Here is a 24,731-nt window from a genome sequence, read left to right on the forward strand (position 1 = left end):
TGAAATCATAATAACAGTTCCAGTTTTACAGATGTTTGATTGCATAAAACTATTTCTTTCATGGGACAGTGCTTGAAATATTGTAATATCCTATGCTAATATGTGAAAGTATTAATATTATCATTTATAGTCAAAGTAAATTAACTCCTACTTCTTAACAAGGCCCAGAGGAAATAAGAGTTTTATCAGAAACAAGTGTATTTTTCCCAATATGTGGTGAAATTGAGTTGCTAATAGAGGCTAATCTGAGGACGACAGGGGCCTGCACTGCCAAGGGAGGGATTTGTAAAGGAAGCTGATACTATGAGAAAAAATGGCAGGTTTCTAAGAAGGACATTTTCTGCTTTAGAATGACACCAGAGTATTTTCTTTTGGTAAATATAGTCAGCAAACTATCATTATTGAAATCATACCAATTTGAGGGAAAAAAGTAAGACATGTCTCTGAGTTTCATTGCTCAAAATATAAAACATGAGCCCTGGCTGGTGTAGCTCAATGGATTGAGCATGGGCCTGCAAACCAGAGTATCACAATTTGATTCCCAGTCAGGGCACATGCCTGGGTTGCAGGCTAGTTCCTGGCAGGGGACGCACAAGAGGCAACTATACATTGATATTTATCTCCCTCTCTCCTTCCCTTCTAAAGATAAATAAATAAGTAAATAAAATCTAAAAAATAAAACATGTTAACTCCTAAAAACTAACCAAGTGTGCATTAAACAGGTTATCAAAATGGAATTTATAAGTTTGGCAGTTGTGTTTGAAAACTGATATGTGTTTGTGTGGGAAGCGAGTATGATTAGGATAAAAAGGAGAATCGAATCAGATCACTGATAACCAGAACTACATGCATAAATCATGATCGCTCCCTATTTTTTAGGAGTCACAGCTGAAAGCAATGAAACAGACGGTACAACTCTGCCTGTCAACAGTTTTCCGTGATCAGTCACCACCTTTGAGTCTCATCAGGTCAAATCCAGCTCAGATGTCAACTCCACCCAGTACAATTGATACCAAGATGGTGGATGCAAGGACAAAAAGCAAGGTATGCTTTATTCATGCTTTGAAAAGTAAGATCAAATAATGTACTGTCTTTATAGTTAATTTTATGTGATTATGATTGTGGATTCAAGTAAAATATAACAGTGATTAGAGAACTGGTTGACAGTGACCAGAGGGGAGAGGGGAGGGAATTTTAGGGGAACAGGGGAAGGATTTACAGGAACTAGTATAAAAGACACATGGACAACAACTAAGGGGGGTGGAAATGGGAGGGAGGTGGGGGGCAATGGGGAGGTGGGCTGGGATGGGAGTAAAAGACAGAAAACTGTACTTGAACAACAATAAAATAAATAATTTTTTTAAAAATTAGGAAGAAAATGGAAGGTAGTAACTCAATTTGTAGTCTCCAAAATCACAGGAAGAACATTCTTTAGTAGATAGAAGCCAACTTATTCTTAAGTAGGATGATCTAATTATAAAATAATAATAACAAGTATCATTACTATAACAATTATTTTTTCAAAAATAACATTCTAAAATAATAATAATCATTTTACATTTAATTAAGAAAAATATATTATATTCCAATATACAATGGAAGTTTGATATGGGAAATATTTTCTCCTAGTGTATAACTATCAACCTTATAAAGGCAGATACATTTTTTAAAGGAATTAAGTCCATAGTTCTCAACACTGACTGAATGTTAGACTCATTTGGGATACTTGTTAAAAAATCATGACCTTGGGACTCATCCTAGACCTATTAAATCAAATTATTTGTGGTAGGACTCGAGTCATTAGTATTTTTTAAAAGCAGCTTCCCAGATTTTTGAGACCAACTGACAATCAAATCTTCCTTTAAATCCCCACCCTCCTACCTCAGATAGGGCACAGGGTATTTCTGCTTTAGTTTCAATTGTCTTAACCTGCAATTTGCAGGCTGTGCATTTAAATAAATCCTGACAATCTGAAATAGTTTTTAGAGAAAAGAGTTTTGTTTCAAACAGTATATATTTATTTGCAAGTGCAGGTCTCTCTTATCACTTGCCTTAGGATCTCTCCCTGTTAAAATGTGTGTTATAGATGCCAGATCCATTTACAATGCAAATCTCTCAGGCTGGGTCCAGGAACACTGAGGACCAGCTTTGCAGTTACCCACTGGTGCATACATCTGGGGCCTATTTCTTCCTGCTCATTTCTGTGACCCCCCCAGTTTTAGATTAAAGGGGAGATGGACAGACTGTAGATTAGGGAAATACTCTTTTCAGGATGGAAACTCAAAAACAAGTGAAATGAAATACATACTGTAATGTACAGTTATTATCTGTAACTTTGTCTATTTCTGGGCTGCATAAATTAGTCTGTATAATCTCAAATTTCTCTATCAAAATCATTTACAAGTATATATATTTCCATCTCATCCTATTATTCTCTTTGGCTGTATTATGTACTGAAGTATGTCAAAATATTTAGAACTTTATTTTTCTACTTTATTTTCTTCTGCCCCTTCTTTGAAAACTCTAGGTCTGAAGGGCTTATTTACTTAACGAAATCCAGGGAAAAGTGGCATCATGATGTATTTTTTTAAATCCTGGGTAAATTTATTGAATCTGGTCACTGGTTAAATACACAGTCAACCGCATGATCTCACTCACCTACCAGGAAACCATTACTGCCTCCACTTAGTGCAAGGGGGGAAAGCGAAGCTCAGCCTTAAGTCTAATGACTCTGGGCAAAGCTGATTTGTAATCTTATAGGCCCATCACACTTGTCTCCAACCCAAATGCGTGTATTTAAGCTCCTTATTACAACTACGGTCTTGACATACCTCAATGTGTGGAGAAAATCCCTGATTGGTATTTTAACTGATTTACCATCAATAAATGTATAACTTGTCATTGAAATAGAAACTAAATATTTATTATTTCTCTTGGATTATCACAGAAAAAGATAGGAAGCCTTTAGATGAGGCTGGTTTGGTAATTTCTCATTTTTCAAAAAATAATAACAGAAAATCCAGTCGTTTAAGATAAAGTTCAATAAATCAAAGCTGATGCACTGTCCAGCATTTCATTTCCCAGATTAGCATTTAAAGCTTCTCTGGTGTTTACACTGGCCCATATTTTTTATCTTTTCAATAGTGGTAGAAATTATATATTTTATATATACTTTTGGCTTATCTCTATGTAGGCACATCTCAGATAATTTCAAAATCCTGAATAATAGAATGCAATATGAGGTGTGTGTAAACTCTTTAGTCATGGAGTGTTTTTTCTCCATACAGTAAAAGTAACTTTTACAATAGGATGTTCAACTGCTGTGCCTTCAGATTTGGCTAACTATGAAGACAGTGATATATTGTGCCCATCTGAGAGAGAGCTGTGAGGGAATCACATCACTTACCCTCTCTTTGTGCCTCAGTTTCCTCAGTGCTTCTCTGAGAGTGTTGTTATGACATCAACATTAAAAAATTACTCTTGTCTACAGCGAAACCGAGCTAAAGGCCCTGATCTCGTCTAATCTTGGAAAAAAGAATTATTATGTTTCATAATATATGGCTGGTCTTACCTCTTTTTATTTGGTTTTTCAACCTTCAATTTTCTTTGAAAAAAGAAGGGTATTTGTTTATTCCTAAAATCTGTGACATGTATTCAAGCAACCAAATTTCAACCCATTCTGGAAAAAAGGCAAAAGAGCCTCCCCCTAAGATCTTCTTTTATTTTTATTTTTTTCTTTCAGAAGGTTGGGTAATGCAGTCAAGATTTTATTGAGTCATGCTCAAGTGTGCATATGTATGTGTGTATAAGCATCCATATATGCACACATGTACATACACACAAATATTTTATATGACATTCACTGTGGCTTTTAAAAGACACAGACTTCATGACATGGGGAGTTCATTATTATACATGTTGGTGAAAACTTAAAAAAATTTATATGTTAATAACCATGACTTAAAAAAAATTCTGGTACAGACTTGCTACATGCCCACTTAACCCCATAGCTGCTGCTGAGAACTCTCAGTCTGGCCCATCAGCCTCCTTTCCTTCATTGTATTGTCTGTAGTTATGTCTGAGCCTCTCTGATTCAAGTAAATGTTTCTTATCCTCCCAGTTAGAATCGCTTTCCTATTCTCAGTGTTCCTAGCCCGGTATTTATTCCTCATGGCTCTTCGCCATACCTTCAATACAGTGATGGCTCTGTATCCCTCCTTAAGGGAAATGATTCTACTTAGCTCATTGATTTTCTCTACATTAGTGTTCAGAGCAATATGTCTAGAGGATTCATTTGAAATGGCACTTGTATTTCTGTTTTAGTCAGCGTGGGCTACTATAACAAATACCATAGACAAGAATACTTAACAGACACTCATTTCTCATAGGTTGCAAAGCCTGACCAAGATCCAGGTGCTGGCAGATATGGTGTTTGATGAGGGCACTCTTCCCGAAGAGTAGACAGCCAGCTGTTCTCTAGCTGTGTGTTTACATGGTCTTTTTATGCACACATGCATGGAGACCTCTCTGGTTCTTTTATAAGGACACTTCTTCTTCATAAGGACACTAATCCTACTATGAAATCCCCATTATCAGGACTTAACTCTAAGCCTAGTTATTTCCAGAAGGTTCCGTTTTCTAATACCATCCCATTGGATAACCCCATAGGGCTTCAGCCTGTGCATTTTGGAGGACACATTCAATTCTCAGCTATGTCCCTTACCTTCCTGGACATTTTCCTTATTTAGGAGTTAAAAAAATCTTATTGTTGAGTGTTAATTAAGTACTTAGTACTCAAATAAATCATTTTTTCCATTTGTATTCCAGATCTGTGCTCATCACCAGGGATGTAAATTTAAAATGACACAACCCTGGCTTTTTTGGAATTGCTACCCAATTCTCAGTAAAGAGAGAACAAGAAAAAAATGCAAGGGGTGTGTTGTAAATGAGGACTTTTAAAAAACTGTATTTGGGATTCTTTATTCCAGATAGCTTTGTCTAAATATAAAAACTAAGGAGATGGTTGGAGCCGAATGCACACAAGCTGAAATCTTTCTTACATCTTGATAATGAGATGATACATTAATTATATACAACATACTGTTCCCACAGAGAGGTAAAGAGCAAACGCATGAACCAGGAGCTCTGATTTGCTTTTTGCATAAAATGACTAATGAGGGTAGAAACAAGCAAACCAGTGATGATCAATTTCCATGACCCATGACAGAGATGAAAGCAGCCTGATTTGTGATGTAGAAAAGGGAATGGGGGCCCAGATGCAACTGAGGAATAGAGCTGCAATGACCTAGTGATTAAAGGGGAGGAGGCAAGGGAGGGAATAAAGACAACTCTCAGTGCTTACAATCATTCACTATGTGGGAAAGGCAAGAGGGACTTTTAAGGGAGCCCCCAAATTGGTTTGTTTTTCAGCATACTGATGGTTAGCCACTCTTCATAGAATTATGTTTATTTCCAATAGGTATGGAGGAATCCTCACAATAAACTTAATGTCAGTGACCATAAGAGTAAATGTCATAAAGAAAGGAGAAAATAAAAAAGACAGCAGAAATGAGAAACAATTCAGATAAGCAGTGAAGATTAAAAAAAGGTGAAATTATGTTACAAAAACCTATCACTTCATCTCCACCCCTGGCAGTCACCCTCTTCTGTCTTTGTTTTTCTTTCCATGCCCCTCATTGCCCTGGGCTTAGCTGCAGTTTACGTTGATATGGGTCACAACTGCAGTAAGTATTTAATTGGACAATGATGATTTGTTAATTTTTTCCCAGTTTGTTGGAAATGCCAAAGTCATTCAAGGACAGCAGGCAATAGTGGTCCTATTTAGGAGGAAAAGGCATCCAAGTGAAAATTGCATTCTGTTTGGTGCCAGGAGGTTTATGAAGCAAGGTGGATTTGTATTTCTTCTCTTCACAAATCTGTTACAAAGCAATTTCCAAGAATTCTCAGAACAGTGCACCTGGAATCATCATAGACCAGAGAGACTCATCCTAGGCTACTTTTTAACCACTGGGAGCTTCACTTACACCTGAATGTCGACACTCGCAATTCTGATACAATACAGCAGAAACACAGGCTGGCTTTGGGGACTGATTATTCATATCTCTCAGATTATTCTAAATTGTAGCCAAGGCTAAGGACTCTTAAAATCCTCCCTCTGGAAATGGGAAAAGAGTCTAAAAAATAAGCCTGCTTTCCCCCTGCTTTTCGGCCTCTAGAAGAGATTTCTCAACTGGCCCTAGGTGATCAATTATAGACAGATCTGGTTTTCTACCAGTTGTTTGTCATTAGCTAAGCTATAACATCTTTCCATGCTACAGAAATATGTTTTACATCTTTATATGTCCATGGTTATTGTGAGGATAAAAATGAAGGCACATATCTGAACATTTTTTATAAAATATCAATATAACATTACATCTAAAAATTTTTATTTGGCTTTCATTTTTGATCACAGGAGTTCATAGTGGTTTGTTTACTTCTCAGCAGACATGACATATCCATGGCAATAAAATTTTAAAAAATATATGAATATACATATATACACACATAAATGTTTGTAAACTTATAAATTCTAAGATATATATTTAATCTGGTAAATGTAAAAGTAAACTAACAAGACACTTTGCTGTTTTATTTTTTTTACTGGTTTGAAGATTTGTACCCTGGAACAATCTGAAACCAAAGCCTAAAAGTTTATACTTATTTTTATCTGTTATATTTGATGCATATATAATGAGAATACTACTTATAGAAATTGATTAGTTGGCTATCTCTATGAACTTCTTTCAAAGACATCTATTAGCAGCATCAGGATATAATTTATTTAACCTTCTAAAATTAATAACATAGGAACAAAACATTCTTGATGGAAGTGTTATTGATGTAAGTCTATAATTTCATTATGATATCAAAAAATCACTATTAAATATCTTCTTATTTCACAATAATACTCACCAGGTTTCTTTTGTTATATAATTAAAATTTATTGATTTTTTTGAAGGCTGATACCCAGATATTTTCAATTTGGAAACAATTCTTTATACAGCTACTGAAAATTAAAAAGATACTTAGTTGTGGTTCTTTTCTGAATAGTTTTTCTAGTGAACTCCCAGCCTAAAATTTACAGGCACATTTTTCTTAGAAGATATCAAGTACCAATATATTTAAATGTTGATAAATTGATACATTGTTATATTATAATACCCACTAAGTCACAATTTAATATCATGTACCCTTCATGCTCAAATTTTCAGTCTCTCACTGAACAGAACACAGTGTCTAGGCAAAGCGGACTACTACTACCACGGACGCTACAGACTGCACGGAATTCTGAGAGGAGAGCTGAAGTCAAGCAGTGCTTTCCTTTAGGAAATCATTCTACTAAACAAAAAGCTTGGGAGTAGGAGTTATTTGAAGTCTAAGACTTATTAAATGCATGACTGTGACTCCAAATTCCCACTGTATGCTGTATGTTCTAAGACATAAACTCCACTTCCCCACCTATGGAATATTAAGCTGACACCTAAGATAGAAACTTCCATAGTCACTAGCCCACTATTTTCCAGTTATAACAACAACAACGACAACCAGCAAATGAGTTTACCTCTTAAAAAAAGCATTTACCTGAAACTGGTATGAGGTGAGATTCTCTTCCTCTTGAAAAGTTTTTCTCGAGCTACTGAAAAACTTGTATTTACTAAACAGTTGCTAAAAATATCCTTCTGGGTTGTGGAGAAGAGGGCAGACAAGAACCATGGACAAGAGATGGTCTGTGGTATTAATCAGACAGGGCTTCTTTCTGGCCTTGTTCTGCAGAGGCAGGGCTCACCTGGATATTAGTTTCTCTATTTCCTGCAGGTAAATCTTCCTTAATGTCTTGGTTAACCAGCTGGCCTCTTTCTTCCAAAGAGATCCGTGAAATGATGTATTGCTTCAAACAAAATGTAGCAAAATTAAAGTACATATTCTACTAAAAGGTGATACAGACTAAATTAAAAATGAATTTAAAAGAAGGCTAGTAAATCCATATATAGTCAAGCAAATCTGAAATTGTAAACAAAATGCACTAGGGATTACAATCACCTGGAAACTTAAATGTTGCCACCGGTGCTCCCTTGGTATCAAAGGATATGGATTACAGGGAGGTTCCCTGGAGGCTTATGCAGAGGAACATGAGGCAGCATGTCAAATATATTCTTCCTATATATTTGACATTTGTAAAATCAACACATGCTTTATTTTCACGGATTAGAAATTCAATTCCCCATTAATATTATATTTTGTGTCTTTCCAAAAATGCCAATCTTCCTTGCTGGGCACTTAAGAAACCCTGATGGATTTTTCCATGTGTCTTACTTAGGAAAAGATAATATCCTTTTTTTCCCTGTAATCCTATGAGCACCTCACCTGAATAATGATAGCGTTTCATCTAACTGATTTTAAGCCCATTCCCTTCTCCCCACTCCCACAGCCATTCTTTACAACTGGGAAGGTGTTCTTACATCCCTGAAGTATCAGTGCTACCTTCCACCTCACCCCCTGCTGATACTGGTAAAGACCTAGCAATGGCCAGTAAGATCCCACATGGCATTACACTGCCACCGAGAAGGTTGGGAGTATGGCCGTGGTTGCCTTAAACTCTTACTTGACCCACATTAAAAATAAACCTTCTCTGTGTTCTCGATATGCTTACTATTTTATTAGCACAAAATAGATACAATGTTTTCATTTTCAACCTTAAAATGTTGTGAAAATACATTTAATAATACTATACCCAATTTCCTAGTTGTGTTTTCTTTTCAAGTTTAGCTCTGTTAATGCTTTGAGATTAAACTAATATTTTAAACATGTCTATATATGGTGACTTCTTTGTCATATTTACATCCTTATATACATAAGGCCATTTATAACAATGACCATTTATAACATTCACTATTCTAAAATTGTATTAGTTCTCTTTATTATGAGACAAATGCTTATTTGTTATGAACAATTTTCAAAACTAATGTTAATAGCAATAATAGCAATCTAACTGGTATGTATTGAGTTGTACTATGCTCATATGAACTCCCAAAACTCTAGAAGGAAGAAATATTATCTTCATTTTTTAAAAAAAAACTAAATCTTTTATTTGAAATAATTTTAAACTATACACACACACACACACACACACACACACATATATATATATATATATCCCCCCAAACACACATATATTTACACACAGAGTAATAGGGTTCCTTTACACCCTCCACTCAGTTTCCTGTAATGTTCAGATCTTATACAACAATGGTGTATTTATCAAAACTAAAAATTAGCATTGATATTATTCTGCTACCAAACTATAGAGCTTATTTGGGTTTTACCAGTTTTACTACTAATGTCCTTTTCCCATTTCAGCATGCAACTCAGGCTACCACATTACATTTAGTCATCAAGTCTCTTTAGTCTCCACTGGTCTGTGATAGTTTTGCATCTTTTCATTCTTTTCATGACCTTGACACTTTTAAAGAGTTACAGTCAGATATCTTGTGAGTATCCCCCAAGGTAGGACTGTCTGATGGGTTTTTATGCCTGGACTGGAGTTATAAATTTTGTAAATAACACCACAGAATTGCGGTGCTCTTACCATCATTTCAAGGATATATGGCCTGACTGGTGATGTTAATTAAACCCTCATCACTTGGTTGAAATGATGTCTGCCAGATTTCTCCACAAACTTTGTATTTCCCTTTCCATACTTTAATCTTTAGAAATGAATCACTAAGTTCAACCTACACTCAATGGAAAGGCATTTAAACTTTACCTAATGAAAGGGAGTGTCTATATATAATACTTAGAATTTTTCTGTCAGAAATATTTATCTTTTCTCTCCCAGTCATTCATTGATTCATCAATTTAATATTTTATTTATATCAGCATGAACTTATAGATATTTATTTTAGACTTTAGGTTATAATCTGATACTATCATCATTTATTTATTTTTCCTTTTAAATGTATTTTACTTTTTGAGGCAGTTTTATGTTCATGGTAAAATTGAGCAGAAAGTACAGACAGTCCTCAAATACTCTCTGCACTGCCTTCCCAGCCTCCATCCCTCTCCAGAGTGGTGAATTTGTTACAACTGATGATCTGCATTGACACATCATTTCACCCAAAGTTCATAGTTCACATTAAGGTTCATTCTTGGTCTTGTAAATTTTGTGTACTTTGACAACTGTATTATGACATGCATCCATCATAACAGAGAATTTATCCTCATTATTCATATGAGTACACTGAAGGACAGAGGTATTAAGTTATCCAAAAGATGACACAATTAGCTAATATTTTATAATTCATATAATGCATTTCATTGAAACAAATATACTTTATTTGAATTATTGTATATATTGTCTTTATCAATTTATACAGTGAATGTTTTGTGCATTTTCTTATTTCTTAATATTTTTCATTTTTCCATCTTAAAAACATTCAAGTAACATGTAAATAAACATCTGGCCCATGGTCCACCATGTGTAGTAATGCGATCTGGAAAGCTATGCCCTGCTAGTCCCTGCCTGTGGCCCCCTTCCTTTCTCACTCATCCCTTCCACTCAACAGCATTCAACAGTGCCTTACACTGATGCAGCGGGTGATGAATGATGGCCTAATGAATGCTCACCCTCTGAGTTTTACGCCTAAGGTTTTGTCAGGCCCATCTTTGAAGCTGGCATTATGAAGGCTTGAGTTCTGAGTTTTCCTGAGGCCACCCATTATCAGAAATAGAAATGTGAGCAAAATGGCTTATTGTTTTGATTTAGTGTCACTAACTTTACTTTCTTAAAAATGCCCTGATAGTTTCACATCCTGGAGTGTGCTTTTGTAGAATATTATTTAAAGTCTCATAACATTTGGAGGTGGGGCGGGTTTATAGGTCCCACCTGTGTTAACACCATCTGTGAATTGCTGTAAGCATCTGATCAAGGTCTCAGAGCCTTCTGAAAATCCAGTGTGGTTTCTGAAATCTAAGTGCTACGTGTGAAAGTGGGAATGGCTCTGCAGCTCCCTTACTCTCTTGGGTAAAAATAAATGGGGAACAATAACAAAAGACCTTTATTTTTAGAAAATTACTTTGTCTAATATAACATATTTTGTCTAATATGACTTAAAGTCATATTCCGAGAATTTTTAAAATCAAATATCCAAGATTGAAAATCTTTCATTGGTGATTTCTTCATACAGTATGATGATTCATTTCCCCATTTACAATTAACCATTTTTTCTTCAAAAATGACAACTACACACAGACTATTTTAGACACTCCATTTTCTGAAGTTGCATATGTGTTTTTTAGAACAAAACTTCATTATTCTTGATTTGAAGAGTTACTTTTGTTGCAGCACTATGCATTCTTTTAAGTTTCATTAACTGCATCTTCCTTTTTTCCTGTTGTTGGTGTGTATACCAATACATTGAATCTGCTATTATCTAATGCTTTATTTTTATTATAAATCCAATTTAAAAATAATTAAAAATATATCAGATTTGTACATAACCACCAAAGACCTTGAATAATCAAAACAACTCTGAGAAAAAAAGAACAAGCCTGGAGGTATCACTCTCCCTGACTTCAAATTATACTACAAAGTGACAATAATCAAAACAGCATGGTATTGGCATAGAAACAGACACACAGGGTAATTGAACAGAAGTGAGAGCTAGAAATAAACCCATGTGTATATTGGCCAATGACTTTTGATGAAGGAGACAAAAACATACAATGGAGAAAAGAAAGCTTCTTCGATAAATTGTGCTGGGAAAATAGGAAAGCTGTATGCAAACAAATTAAACTAGACTCCTGTTTGTCTCCATACAAAATAATTGATTGAAAATGGATCAAATGTCTAAATGTAACACCTTAAACAATAAATTACATGAGAGAAAACATAGATGCTAAACTTACAGACCTTGGTCTCATGGAGGATTTTATGAATTTGACCCCAAAGGCAAAGGAAGTAACAACAAAACTAAATGAATGGGACCGTATCACACAAAAAGTTTCTGCACAGCAAAAGAAATCAATAAAAAGGCAACCAAACACTGGGGGAAGCATTTGCAAGCAATGGCTCTAACAAAGCATTAATACCCAAAATACATAAAAAAACTCATATAACTCAACATCAAACAAACAATCCAACTTAAAAAAATGGTCAGAGTCCTGAATATTTTCCAAGAAGATGCACAAATGACCAACAATATATATGAAAAAAATGCCCAACTTCACTATCTATTAGAGAAATGCAGATAAAACTATAATGAGGTACTACCTCACACTTACTCAAATGGTTATTATCAACAAGACAAGTATTAAAAAGTGTTGGAAAAGCGGTAGAGTAAAAGGAAGCTTCATTCATCCCTGGTTGAAATGTAAACTGGAACAGCCACTATGGAAAACAGTAGAGTTTCATAAGAAAATTAAGAATAGTTACCATATAACCCAATAACACCTCTTCTGGATATCTACCTAGAAAATTTAAAAAGATTCATTCCTAAAGATATATACACCCCAGGTATTTGTTCATTATTCATGGTGGCCAAGACATGGAAAGCAACTGAAATGTCCTTTGACACATGATTGCATAAAGAAGGTGTGGCACATATGTGCAGTGGAATACTACTCAGCCATAAAAAAGATGTGATACTGCCATTCATGGTAACATGGATAGATATTGAGAATGTTATGCAAAGTGAAATAAAAAAGTCAATAACCATGTTACACTTAAATGTGGGATATAAAATGGACAAATGAACAAACAAGACAAGCAAATTAAAACTCAACAAACAATAGTATGTTGGTTACTGGAGAGGAGGGGATGAGGAGGAAGTGCAGGGTAAAGGAGATCAAATATATGGTGTTGAAAGAACACGGGACTTTGGGTGGTTGGCACACAAAGCCATATACAGATGATGTACACCTAAAACCTGTATAGTTTTATTGACCAATGCCACCTCAATATTTTAACTAAGCATGCATTATGATTTTCTCTTAAATGCATGAGTTATTTATAAATGTGTTTTTAGTTTAGAAATATATTGTGGATTTTATTTGGTTACATGGCAAAGGGGAACTAAAGCTGCAGATAGAAATGAAGTTGCCAAGTAGTTGACATTAACCAGGATTATATCAATGAGCCCCTAGTGAAGACAAGAGACCTTCAAAAAGACAAGGGGATTGTTACTATGAAAGGCACATAAAGATATAACATTGCTAAGTTTGAACATAGAAATTGTGTGCTGAAAGCAGTAGGTGGGCCCTAGCAGATGGAAAACCAAAGATTCTATCTTCTCTAGAGCCTCAAGAAAGGAACACAGTCCTGCAAAACCCTGATTTTCATCCATTGACACTGTGTCAAACATTTGACCAATATAACTTTAAGATAATAAATTACATTGTTTTATGCCACTAAGCATGTTAGAATTTATTACAGCAGCAGGAGGAAACTAATATACCAGTATTGCACCTGCATTAGTAACATGGCTTTGGACAGATAATTTAATAACTGAGTTTCAATTTTGTTTTCTATGAAAATGAAGACTTGAATACACCTATTTTCTTCTTCATATTTTATCATTTCTGACATAAAGATATATCATAAAATTGGCACATAGCTTTACCTTGGACATGTTGTTAAATGTTGCTGTATCTTTTTCCACTCACTTAGAATTACAAACATACTATTTACACAAGCTGCAATCTTCATGAAGTATTTCTGAAGGGAGGTGTGACTGAGCTGAGCCCAGTGGCCTCAAGAGGACTCATTATTGAGTCAGGGAAGAAAGCAAATTGGGACAGAAAGAGCAAATTGAACAAAAACACACAGAGAGGATAGCACGTTACTTGTTTAGCAAACACTGTATTTTCTGTGGTTGCTGCAAAGGGAAGTCCTAAACAACAAATTTAAAAAAATATTGGGGTAGTGATTATTTTTAGTACTTATCACAATTTCTGCTCACATTAGACCAAAGGAAGATCTGGGCAAACTCCAAGATTTGCTCATGTTAAGAATCTAGCCAGTTATGTAGTTTCTAGGGAATAATTTGTTACCTCTAATTTAAAAATAACTCTATTATATAGACCCCATGAGAAGGATTGTTTTTCCTCTGAGCAACCATCTAACTTAGGCAAGCAATCTGAGACTGAAGAATTGGTGAAAACCAGGATGCCAGGAGCCTCTAGGCTTTGAAGTTAAACCTGTTAGTCTGTAAGTGCCATCAGAGTGGAAAACAGAGGTGACCCAGGACAAATGGTGCGCTCGTTTTTTGCTGAAGCAAAACAGAAGGGTTTAGTAGAATTAGGAACACAAAGCTAAAAGGGCCCTAACTCAGCTTTGAAGGTTGTACTGAGGTTTAAGTGTTCTTGACTGAAGTTATCAGGGCAGACGAAAACAGCGGCTCTGCAAAATTGTAGTCATTGTCTAAGGACAATTGTCTAAGGACTAGCTTATTATGTATGAGCTAACCCACAGTCAGAATCCTTATTCCTTCACCTCCAAATATATTATCTTTCCCCAAAGTCAGTTCCAATTCTGTGTTAATTCATCAGACTCAACAAGCCTTCTTTCCATAAAGAGCCATCTCACTAGAAGTAAGGGCCTGTATAAAGGATTACACGATCATGTTTGCACTTGAATTTAGCCAAAAGGCCAAGAAGCGATACATGCATTTATGTTTAAATGTAAGCACTTCTTAAATTAAATACCATATTTTTTTATTTAGTTTTAACTTTCCACACTTTAATTGCTCAGACTGGTGAAGAGATGAATAATTTCTTTAGTTGTTAAAAGTAATTAATACATAAAATTTGTTCCAGAAGAAAAATTGAGATAAGTTCAGTAGCACAGTCAAAGTTTGCAAACCAGGCATTCAGGTACTTCTATAGATGAGAACAGGGGTCTCCATCAGCAAACTTCTGGAGAAAGAAATCTGCATTGTCATGCTTTCCCTATGCTATTTGTGAACATAATAGTTAATGAAGCTCCTTTTAGATGAACAGACGGATAGATAAAAAAGCTTTTATTCTGGACATATTCCTTGCCTCATCTCACCATCAAAATCTGGGAGCATTTATATAAATATACAATGTTTGCATGAGAAATATAATAATCAAACTTTAAAATGTGTCAATATGCTACATATTTGGATGTTTAGGAAGACATTAAAAACTACCTTAAAAATAATCATTGATGAGCCTGGTATTATTCTTTTGAGCTTCCCAAGTGGTTATGTTTCCCTCCTGCCTGTTTTCATGGTAAACCACTATCACTGCCTAATGCTGTGCTGAGTTTATTGATTTGACTCCTTGTTCCATCCAAGTTTATGTGATTACATGCAACCAACACTGGCCTTTAGTAAATTAAGTAAACAGGGTTTTGTGTTACAATAAAAAGGGCTCACAATATCCAGGAGAAGACGGGGAAGAAATAAGCCTGGGAGTGAGCAGAAACAGAGGCTGCTTCAGCAGACCCAGAAGCGTGAACCATAACAAGGGTCTTATTCTAGAAACAACTTGGACAGGGCACCAGACCAAAATCAAAGTGCCAATCTATCTGTAGCCTCTTCTTAATCTAGCCAATATTAAATTTCAAGAATAGATGTTTGAATGACTTAACATGGGTCATATGCTATGTTTTGGATAAATCAGGGAGCTTGATACATAAAACAATACTTAGGATGTAACATACTGTGAAAGAGACAGAGTCCTTCAGAATAAAATAAGGAAGGTAGAAGGAATAATGACCATGAATGAAGAAAAATCAGAGCTCTCTGAGATAAAGAACTATGGATGTAGTATTGGACTCATATTGTTGAAAGTCTTTCACATACCTCATCCTAGGAAGATTTATGTGACCACAACTACATCTCTTCCCTTTCGTTCAGTACTGATCCTTAATTCTTATGCTTTCTAGCTTAAGACATATATCTAAAATACATGATGAAAAAATGAACAAAACTTATTCAAATACTTACTAGCCTCAAAGAATACAATGACGGATGAGGCACAGTTCCTTTCCTTCACGAGTTCCCAGCCCGGGTGGAGAGTCAGCCATTTAAACCAATGGTCAGTGTGATATGAGTGACCATGAAGGCTATCACCAAGAATATGTTTTCCACAATATGATGTATATAACCTAAAGTTCAAAGCCATCAGATCTTTAAACTCTAATAGATACTTTTTGAAAACTTTTTCTAAGAAATATTGATTAAACCTGTAAAGGATAGATATATCCTGAGATTTATCCTTAGGTATATAATGTATATGTGTCATATACTTTGTCTAAAAACAGAATAAAAGCAACATGGGCACTATAATTTGTGAATAGTACATCACGCGTCCCCCACAGGGAACATGGCCAGCAACCCAGACAACCCAGACTGAGAATCGAACCGGCGACCTTTGGTTCCTAGGCTGGCACTCGATCCATAGCAGTCAGTGCTGAATGAGTTTTATATATCCATTTCCTTTAATGTTGTTATACATTCAATTAAATTTACAAGTGTGTTGGGACAACTGTTCAGTGATTCAATTTTTTAACAGAAATGAAATACACTAAAAATTCTTCTTCCCTGTTCGTGTGATTTACTCTGTTGTTTATGTTTTTACAGTTGTGGTTCTTATTGTGAACATCAAGGCAACTCTCCTTTGCCATTGTTTATTTATTCCTCTTGTTCTTTTTTCACATATTGCCTCAAACTATCTGTAATTTGTAGGATATGAGAAGAAAAATGGTTGATACTCAGCAGACTTTAGCAAGATTACATGTATGTGTTGATTCTTACATTTTTTATTGTTGTTCACTTACAATTATCCCCATTCTCCCCCCATTACTCTCCACTGCTCTACCCAACCCCCACCCCCACCCCCACATTCAATACTACCTCCTTTGACTTAGTCCATGGGCCCTTTATACTTGTTCCTTGACTTGGCCCTTCTCCTCCTTTGCCCCATTATCCCCCATCCTCCTTCCCTTTGGTCACTGTCAGTTTTTTTTTTTAAGATTTTATTTATTTATCTTTAGAGGGGAAGGAGAGAGGGAGAGAAACATCAATGTGTGGTTGCCTCTAGTACTTCCCCTGCTGGGAAATAGCCCACAGGGAACTGGTCTGCAACCCAGGCATGTGCCCTGACGTCAGTTTGTTTTTTTATTTCCATGTCTCTGGTTCTATTTTGCTTGAGTGTTTGTTTTGTTGATTAGGTTCCACTTATAGGTGAGATCATATGGTATTTGTCCCTCACTGCCTGGCTTATTTTACTTAACATAATGCTTTCCAGTTCCATCCATGCTATCCAGAAAGGTAGGAGTTCCTTCTTTCTTTCTGCTGTGTAGTATTCCATCATATAAATGTGCCATAATTTTTTGATCCACTCATTTACTGATGGGCACTTAAGCTGCTTCTAGCACTTGGCTATTGTAAATTGTGCTCCTGTGAACATTGGGGTGCATAGGTTCTTTTCAATTGGTGTTTCAGGATTCGTAGGGTATAATCCCAGCAATGGAATCACTGGGTCAAAAGGCAGTTCCATTTTTAGTTTTCTGAGGAAATTCCATACTATTTTCCACAATGGCTACTACACCAGTCTGCATTCCCACCAACAGTGCACTAGGGTTCCCTTTTTCCCCCAACCTCACCAGTAGCTACTATTGGTTGATTTGTTAATGATAGCTATTCTGACCAGTGTGAAATGCTATCTCACTGTGGTTATAATTTGTATCTCTCTGATGAGTTATGCTGAGCATCCTTTCATATGCCTCTGCACCCTTTCTATGTCCCCCTTGGAGAACTGTCTTTTTTAAACACTGTTATCCAACAGTGCCTATGTACAAGGGGCACTCCCCCAAACAGAATTATATTCTGGAGGGCAGAAGTCTTGTATTGCAGACTTCCTCAGTAGGTGAGTGTTCTAGGAACCATCTGTACCAGTGTACCACCTGGCTTTGTTGTGACAGGCTGCATTTGACTTCAGTGAATTTTTTTTTCAAGACTCTTCCAACCCATTTGCCCATTTCATGATGGGTGACTTACAAGCCAACCTGCTGAGAGGTCAGCAGTTTTTGACCAAAAACAGAATGATTGCCGTGCCCCACCCTCCCTATTCACCAAATCTTGCCCCAAGCAACTTCTTTTGTTTGTTTTCTGAAAAAAAAAAAAAAAAGTCCTCTGAGGGAAACATTTTGCTGATGTGTAGGAGGGGAAACATACAAACAAAAAAGCAGAACCACTGAAAAACGTCAAAATTGAAAGGTTCAAAAGGTTTTGAACAGTGAAAAAAAGTCTCTATAACTGTACTATATCAAATAGAGAATATTTTGAAGGTGACTGAAGTTTAAATATGTAAGAATAAAGATACAACTTTTTATAAATTAATTCTGTTTGGGGGGCCTCCCCTCTCATATTTAATATTCCCAAGCATTTTTAATTCTCTATTAATAATGTAAAAGGCATCACCTTTCTATAAACCTATCATTTCTGCAGGTTTCTCTACTTTTATAGAGATTTTCAGTTTTGTAGGTTATATTCTTTACTTTCAATGTGATCACTGCCCAATTTCTTTTGGATTGCCCAAATGAGTACTTCAGTTATTCCTTTGATACCAGCTCTTAGGTAATTTTTATGGCTCCTTTCTTGTTTTCCCTATCCTGTTCTCTTCTGTTCTGTTTTTCTTAAACGTTATTGCTTTTTCATTTTGACATCTCATACCCCTGCTTTGAAATATCCAATGGACACCCCTTTGGCTACTAAATGAAGCACACACTTTGTAGTTTGAATTTGGGATTCTCCTGCCTACCTCATAGCATTTCTCTCATAATTACTTTACTGATGCCTTCTACAGGGCTAAAACCTGACTCTTCTTCCTGCATATATTTCCTTGCAGAGTTTCTGTTGACTGGAATATCTTCCCCTCATTCTTGCCTTAAGCACTCAAAGGACCATTTTGAACATTACCCTTTTCATCATGCCTTCTCTTATTACCTCAAATGAAACTGACATTTGTCTCTTGAAAATATACACAACTCTGCTTGTGCCTGCTTTTATTAATCTGCTTTTTATTAGAACTATTTATGTGATTAAAAATCAGATTATGTAAGTTCTATGAAGACAAAAAGGACACCTTCCTCATCTTCATATTCCCCATCTAATATGGAACTGGCTTCTTTGAAAACATTTGTTCCCCTGTTCAAGTGTTTTCCTTATTTCCAGGAAGCCACAGAGGGGAGCTCTGAAGATAGAAGCCTTAAATAAGAAAGACCAGGAGAAAAAGAGGGAGTAGGACAGAAGTGCTTTCAGAATCTCATAAAATTTAGTAAAAATTTTCTTTAAGTATAAAGAAAAAGGAATTTATTTGCTTTATTTATTTATTATTACAAAGAAAGCCCAGTATTTAGGTGACTTAATACAGAAACTGTATTTGTCAACTAATGTGTTTTATTTTCTAGTGTTTATCTAGTATGCTACTAGTTCATTCATTGTTTTTATGTTTAATATGCAACTAATTTTATGAAAAATATTTTGTTTTTATTTTTATAAAATTATTATTTCTGTAAGAATATCCCCTTGCTAAGGAATGTAACTGCCTGTGTAAGCACAGTCCAATGCTGTTTAAAGTGCATCACAGGGGAACTTCAGTGGGTTTGAGGCTCTGACCAGGCCACATCCCAGCCTTTGTCTTCCTCTTGTCTTCTTCCCCTGTGGTCCACAAACACGAAAGGTTCAGGTCCAAGCAAGTTAGTGCTCACCGAGTTTAGTTTCTGTCTGTCCCATGACTGCGCTCTCACAGATTAAAAGGCAAAGCAGCATAATTACATCAGCTTTGCCCGAGAAACACATATTTGAGGAGACAGTCTTAGACCAGCCTATAGAGATATTTACATATATTAGTTATGGTATATCCTTCCCCAGCCAGAACCTGGAAAACTGCCTTTTTATTTTATTTTGTCAGTGAGTGTTCCTACAGAGAGGAATTTCAGAATGATGTTTTAGATTTCCATGGGTATAAAGTGGCCATTAATTAGAGTGAGGTTATAAAATATTTTCTTTCTTGCTGAGAAAATAAGGTATGTACTTAATAGTTCTCAGATATACTAGAAGTTAAAAGAAAGAGAAAATACAGGATTCCTTTTTTGTGAGGAACTAGGATTCTTAAAATAATCCCATTAGACATTGCTAATATGAAATTGAGTAGAAATTGTTTTGTTTAGTTTTAAAGTTAAGAATTTTAATGTATACACTTTCAGGTCTCTAATATATAGAAATTTGCATGTTATTCTTCCTCTTTGACTGTAATGCTGCCATTGTATTATATTTTACAATGTCACACAAATCTATTTGTTGAACTTATTTCTTGCTCTGAGTCTCTGCCTCTCTCTTTTGATGTCTGTAGCCTGAACAAAGCTCTCCCAGAAGCAACGAGAACACTCAAGTTGTTACAACAAAGAAAGAAAATCTGAATGTCCCTGAGTGTAATCCTGAAAACGTAAGGTTAACTTAAGAGTCTTAACAATATTCAACATGAAAACAAGAACATATGCATTTTACCAATCCTAGTTCATGCCATCATGAAACTTTCTATTTATGTATACTATTCACTATCTAAACATTGCACTTCAAAATTTCAAAATGCAGGTGTTCTTTGGATGTGAATCAGGTAGGTTTTCCATTAGGAAGTATCGGTATAGCCAGATTCTTAGGAGCATGGTGAACTTGAATTGTCAGATGTAAGGAAGGTAACCACGCATTCAACAGTGTGCTTGCTTTGACAACCACATGAAAGAGATCTGTTAAAATATTAAAAACAAAAACAAGCCAATCACATCCCAAAGGATGTGTTTATAGTCCTTTCCCTATAAAGCAAATAAACCTGGCATTACAGAGAGATTACATTAGGGGAAGAGAGACTCTCAGCCTTCACATGACAAGAGGAATGATGGAACTTGTACGCTGATAGATTTTTAATTACGGTAAGTGCCATGAAATTTTAATTTTGAAACTTAGGCACAGTTACAGATTTATCATGTCTGGAGGTTAGAAAGAGCAAATGACAACAATTCTGTTGAGTAAATTCCAAGGTAGGCTTCAATCTAGGTAACAAAATGCAAAGTATCTGTTGAAACTATTCACGATCAAAAAGAAATCAAGCTATAGCAATAAAATAAGTCCAAATAGGAACATAGGTTAACCAAGTCCATCTCTTTTTCTTCTATTGGCTGCCAAAGTGAACTTAGAAATATGAGTTTCTCAACAAGTTGCATTCCTATCTTTGTATATTTAAACATGTACTAAAACCATACAATTTAGAACTTAATAAGATTAATGAGCAGTAGAAATTAAATATTCTGCAATTGAATTCCAAGGGAGGAAGAAGTCAAAACTACTGGGGCAGGGAGGAGTGCTTTGTTGCAGCCTGAAGGGCAGATAGGTCTCTGACAGGGAGAGCATGCATGCAGGGGGAAGAAAGCAGACTAACGTGGCTAGAAAATGGAGTGCAGAAAGGAGTGAGATATGTATCCAAAAAGATAATTTGGGACTTAAGTGGAGGGACCCTGGTTTGAATTAGGAATATAGTTAAGGTTTTCCAATGTTTGTGTTCAATTCAGTGATAAGTTCATCCGTGATGTAACCAGTCCATCAACATGGCTTGCCTTTCCATTTATTTACATCTTTTATAATATCCTTCTACAATGTTTCATAGATTTTCAGTGTGGAAGTCTTGCACTTCTTTTGCTTTCTTTATTATGAGGTACATTAATGTGTCTAATTTAACTATAAAGGAATTGTTTTCTTAATTTCATTTCCAAATTCTTATTTTTAGCTGTGGAACTACAACTAACGTTTGTATATTTATCTTGAATCAGATTAAATTGTTTTAAGTGACTGTGAGCTCTGTGGTCAAAATGTGATGAGACTGGCCAAACAACTACATGAAATTCCAACATTGATGTCCAGTAGTTAAGATGCCACACCTAGAATAAGGGAGATAAATCCTTTATAAAACATTGCCAAAAAATATTGACTGACAAAGCATGGTCTATTCTAGATAGGGCACTTCTAAGGTCAAAAATGACCTTAGAAGGTCATTGGAGTGTGTCTACTACAGCTTGCAATGAAAGGCTGCAAAGTCAGGAATGTCATGTTGATTAAATTCATTTAGGTTTTTGCCAGTTACCCAACATGTGACCCTGAATGTTTAGACCTTCTGAGGATCATTTTCCTCTCCTGAAAAAGAGACATAAATGTATCTTACCTTATACAGCTTGTTCAACGATCAAACGACACAACTTAACTTAGTACCTGGTATATTGAGGGCACACAATAAGCCCTCAGTAATTATCACTTTCTGTTTCTTTAAGCTAATTCCTGTTACCTGAAACCTCAATACATATTTTTTAATTAAATATTTTGATTTCTCAAGGAGAGAACTTAAAACATGACACAGGCAGCCTTAAAAACTATATTTTTAAACAGAGTCCAGTTTTATTAATTGTTACTCTCAGGCCAGAACAAGATGCAACTTGTGGCAACAGCTATAAGGAGAATATTTCAGTCAAATAGAAAAGTAAACTCTTACTGAAAAATCCATGAAAATAGACTTAGCTACTGGAGGACACAGTATATGACTGAAAAATGAAAGACAAATTTTCTGATTATATTTAGGGAATGAAACATTGGAGTGAAAGAAAACAGTACTATGTTATGTTGGCTTCGCTTTCAAAATGAGATTCTTTGATCACCAGCAACCTCACTGAGCTGATGTGAGCACAGGCAACGTCTCAGTAAATAAATAAATAGCAAAGGTGAGGCATTCTCATTCCTGTTGGTCATACCTGAGACAAAATAACATAGTACAGAAAACCTGGAAAGGACATAAAACCTAGATTTGATTAGCAAATTTGCTCTTTCCTAACATGCCACCTTAGCAAATTATTTTATCATTCATATTCCTTGTCTATGTAATGTATAGCATCAGTTTTGAAACTTTTGCATGCCTGTAGATCACCAGGTCAGCCTATGAAATTGCTTAGAGTAAGGCTCCACCCCCACAGAAAATTAATCAACAGTCCCAGGGACAGCCCAAGAGTGTGTATTGTTTAATAAACTCACCTAGGTTTTCTTCTATCAGCATTTCCTGTTAAATTTTTTGAGAAATGTTATATTGGTTTCTTGCATGTTTATCATGATACTGGTATACACTGTAATTATATATAATATATAATTATATTTATAAATTTAGATAAAACACATAAAATGGTACCTATAACATCATTATATATAATTATTATATGATAGATATTAAGTATACAGAATTCAATTATATTCTTGTTCGTGTTGTACTTTATTCATTTTTAAAAAGCTGCTCTGCAATTTTTATGCAAAGTCTCGGTATCTCCTATGGCCAAGGTCCCAAATGGGAGTAGAGGCCACACCCTTCTTACTTCCTGCCCAATGCAGGTAAGACAAGGTCACACAGAAAAATGACCTCTGGATGCCTTGGCCCTTGTTTTGTGTTTCTTGGTCTTTTTACACAGAGAAATCACCAAAGGCTTAAGAGCATACAAGGCTATCAGTCTGGGATATGTTTAAATGACTTGAAAGCAGCTTTACTAAAATAACAACACCGGAGTCACGTGGAGAACGCAGGGGACTAGCTGCTTTATCCCACTTTCGTGCAGTTTGTAAATGTGCCTCATAGTGTTTGATAGCATATCCAGAAAAAAAGATGTTGAGCATTTTATTTTAATTTCCACTTAGAGATTAAGATTTACTACTCCATGTTAATTTGTTTTACCATGTTCCTGACTGCTGTAGGCAACAAACGTTTAATTTCTCACAATGTTTTACAAAAATAAAAAGGGGTTAGCACTGTGAGCACTTGCTCTGTTTCTTGCCATTACATCTGCATGCAAGTTTCTGATCAAAAGGGAGTTTATTCAACAGGAAAAAAAGTATTGTCTAGGAGAATGAGAGAAGAAAATGTTCAGAAAATAAATCCTAGAGCTGGAAGGAGAAAACGATGCCAGCTTCATCATGTGAAACTAATTTTGTCAGTTTTAAGAAATCCTAGCTTGCTTATTATATCCAATATTCATTATGTGGCATCTGATGGCCCTAGTAAGTTTTTGGCAAAGGCTTGTTTAAAAATTTGTCTGGGCAAGTCATGCCCTGTTTTTATTGGGCTGAGACTACCACCTACCATGGTCATTTTAGGCTACGCTCCATCAGACCATCTGAGGAGGCTGACTTCATACATACATGGTGCTGCTGTGCTATTTTATAAGAAGTATTCATCCCTCCAAATAATGTAGGAATGGTAGGTAGTTCCCTAAGGTCTTTAAAACAATTAAATATAATTTGTTTTTCAAATTAGATATAAATTTCCATGTTTACTCTCTTATGACATCTTAATTGGAAGCATGCAAAAATGTGAATTTAATTTTTCTTTTACCAGAATTAGTATAGAAATCATAAAAATAATGTTTTTTTATTTTGGTAAATAAAAATAGCCTAATAAGCATGCTTATATGTATTATAAAGATATTGACCATTAGTGGCTGTACAAATGTTACCATTGATATTTAGCTAATAGACGGGGAGCCAAGAGAACTAAACACTGATCCTAATAAAGTGGCAATATAGGCCTGCTTGCTTAGCTGGGAAGCTTTACACCCCAGGGAT

At 35.5% G+C, this 24,731-nt stretch overlaps 1 protein-coding gene across 3 annotated transcripts in view; it reads left to right on the plus strand.

The window, feature by feature from the left end:
- Positions 1–24,731, plus strand: part of LUZP2 (leucine zipper protein 2) — a 375,070-nt gene that overhangs the window by 343,673 nt on the left and 6,666 nt on the right. For all 3 annotated transcript variants that reach the window (XM_053672934.1, XM_037132978.2, XM_053672935.1), the window contains 2 exons: positions 880–1,044; positions 20,443–20,535. In XM_053672934.1, the coding sequence (XP_053528909.1) occupies positions 880–1,044; positions 20,443–20,535 (258 nt within the window). The remainder of the gene's footprint in view (positions 1–879; positions 1,045–20,442; positions 20,536–24,731) is intronic.

Source organism: Artibeus jamaicensis, unplaced genomic scaffold (assembly GCF_021234435.1).
Source record: "Artibeus jamaicensis isolate MK-2021 breed Jamaican fruit bat unplaced genomic scaffold, CSHL_Jam_final contig_797, whole genome shotgun sequence".
Taxonomy (NCBI): domain Eukaryota; kingdom Metazoa; phylum Chordata; class Mammalia; order Chiroptera; family Phyllostomidae; genus Artibeus; species Artibeus jamaicensis.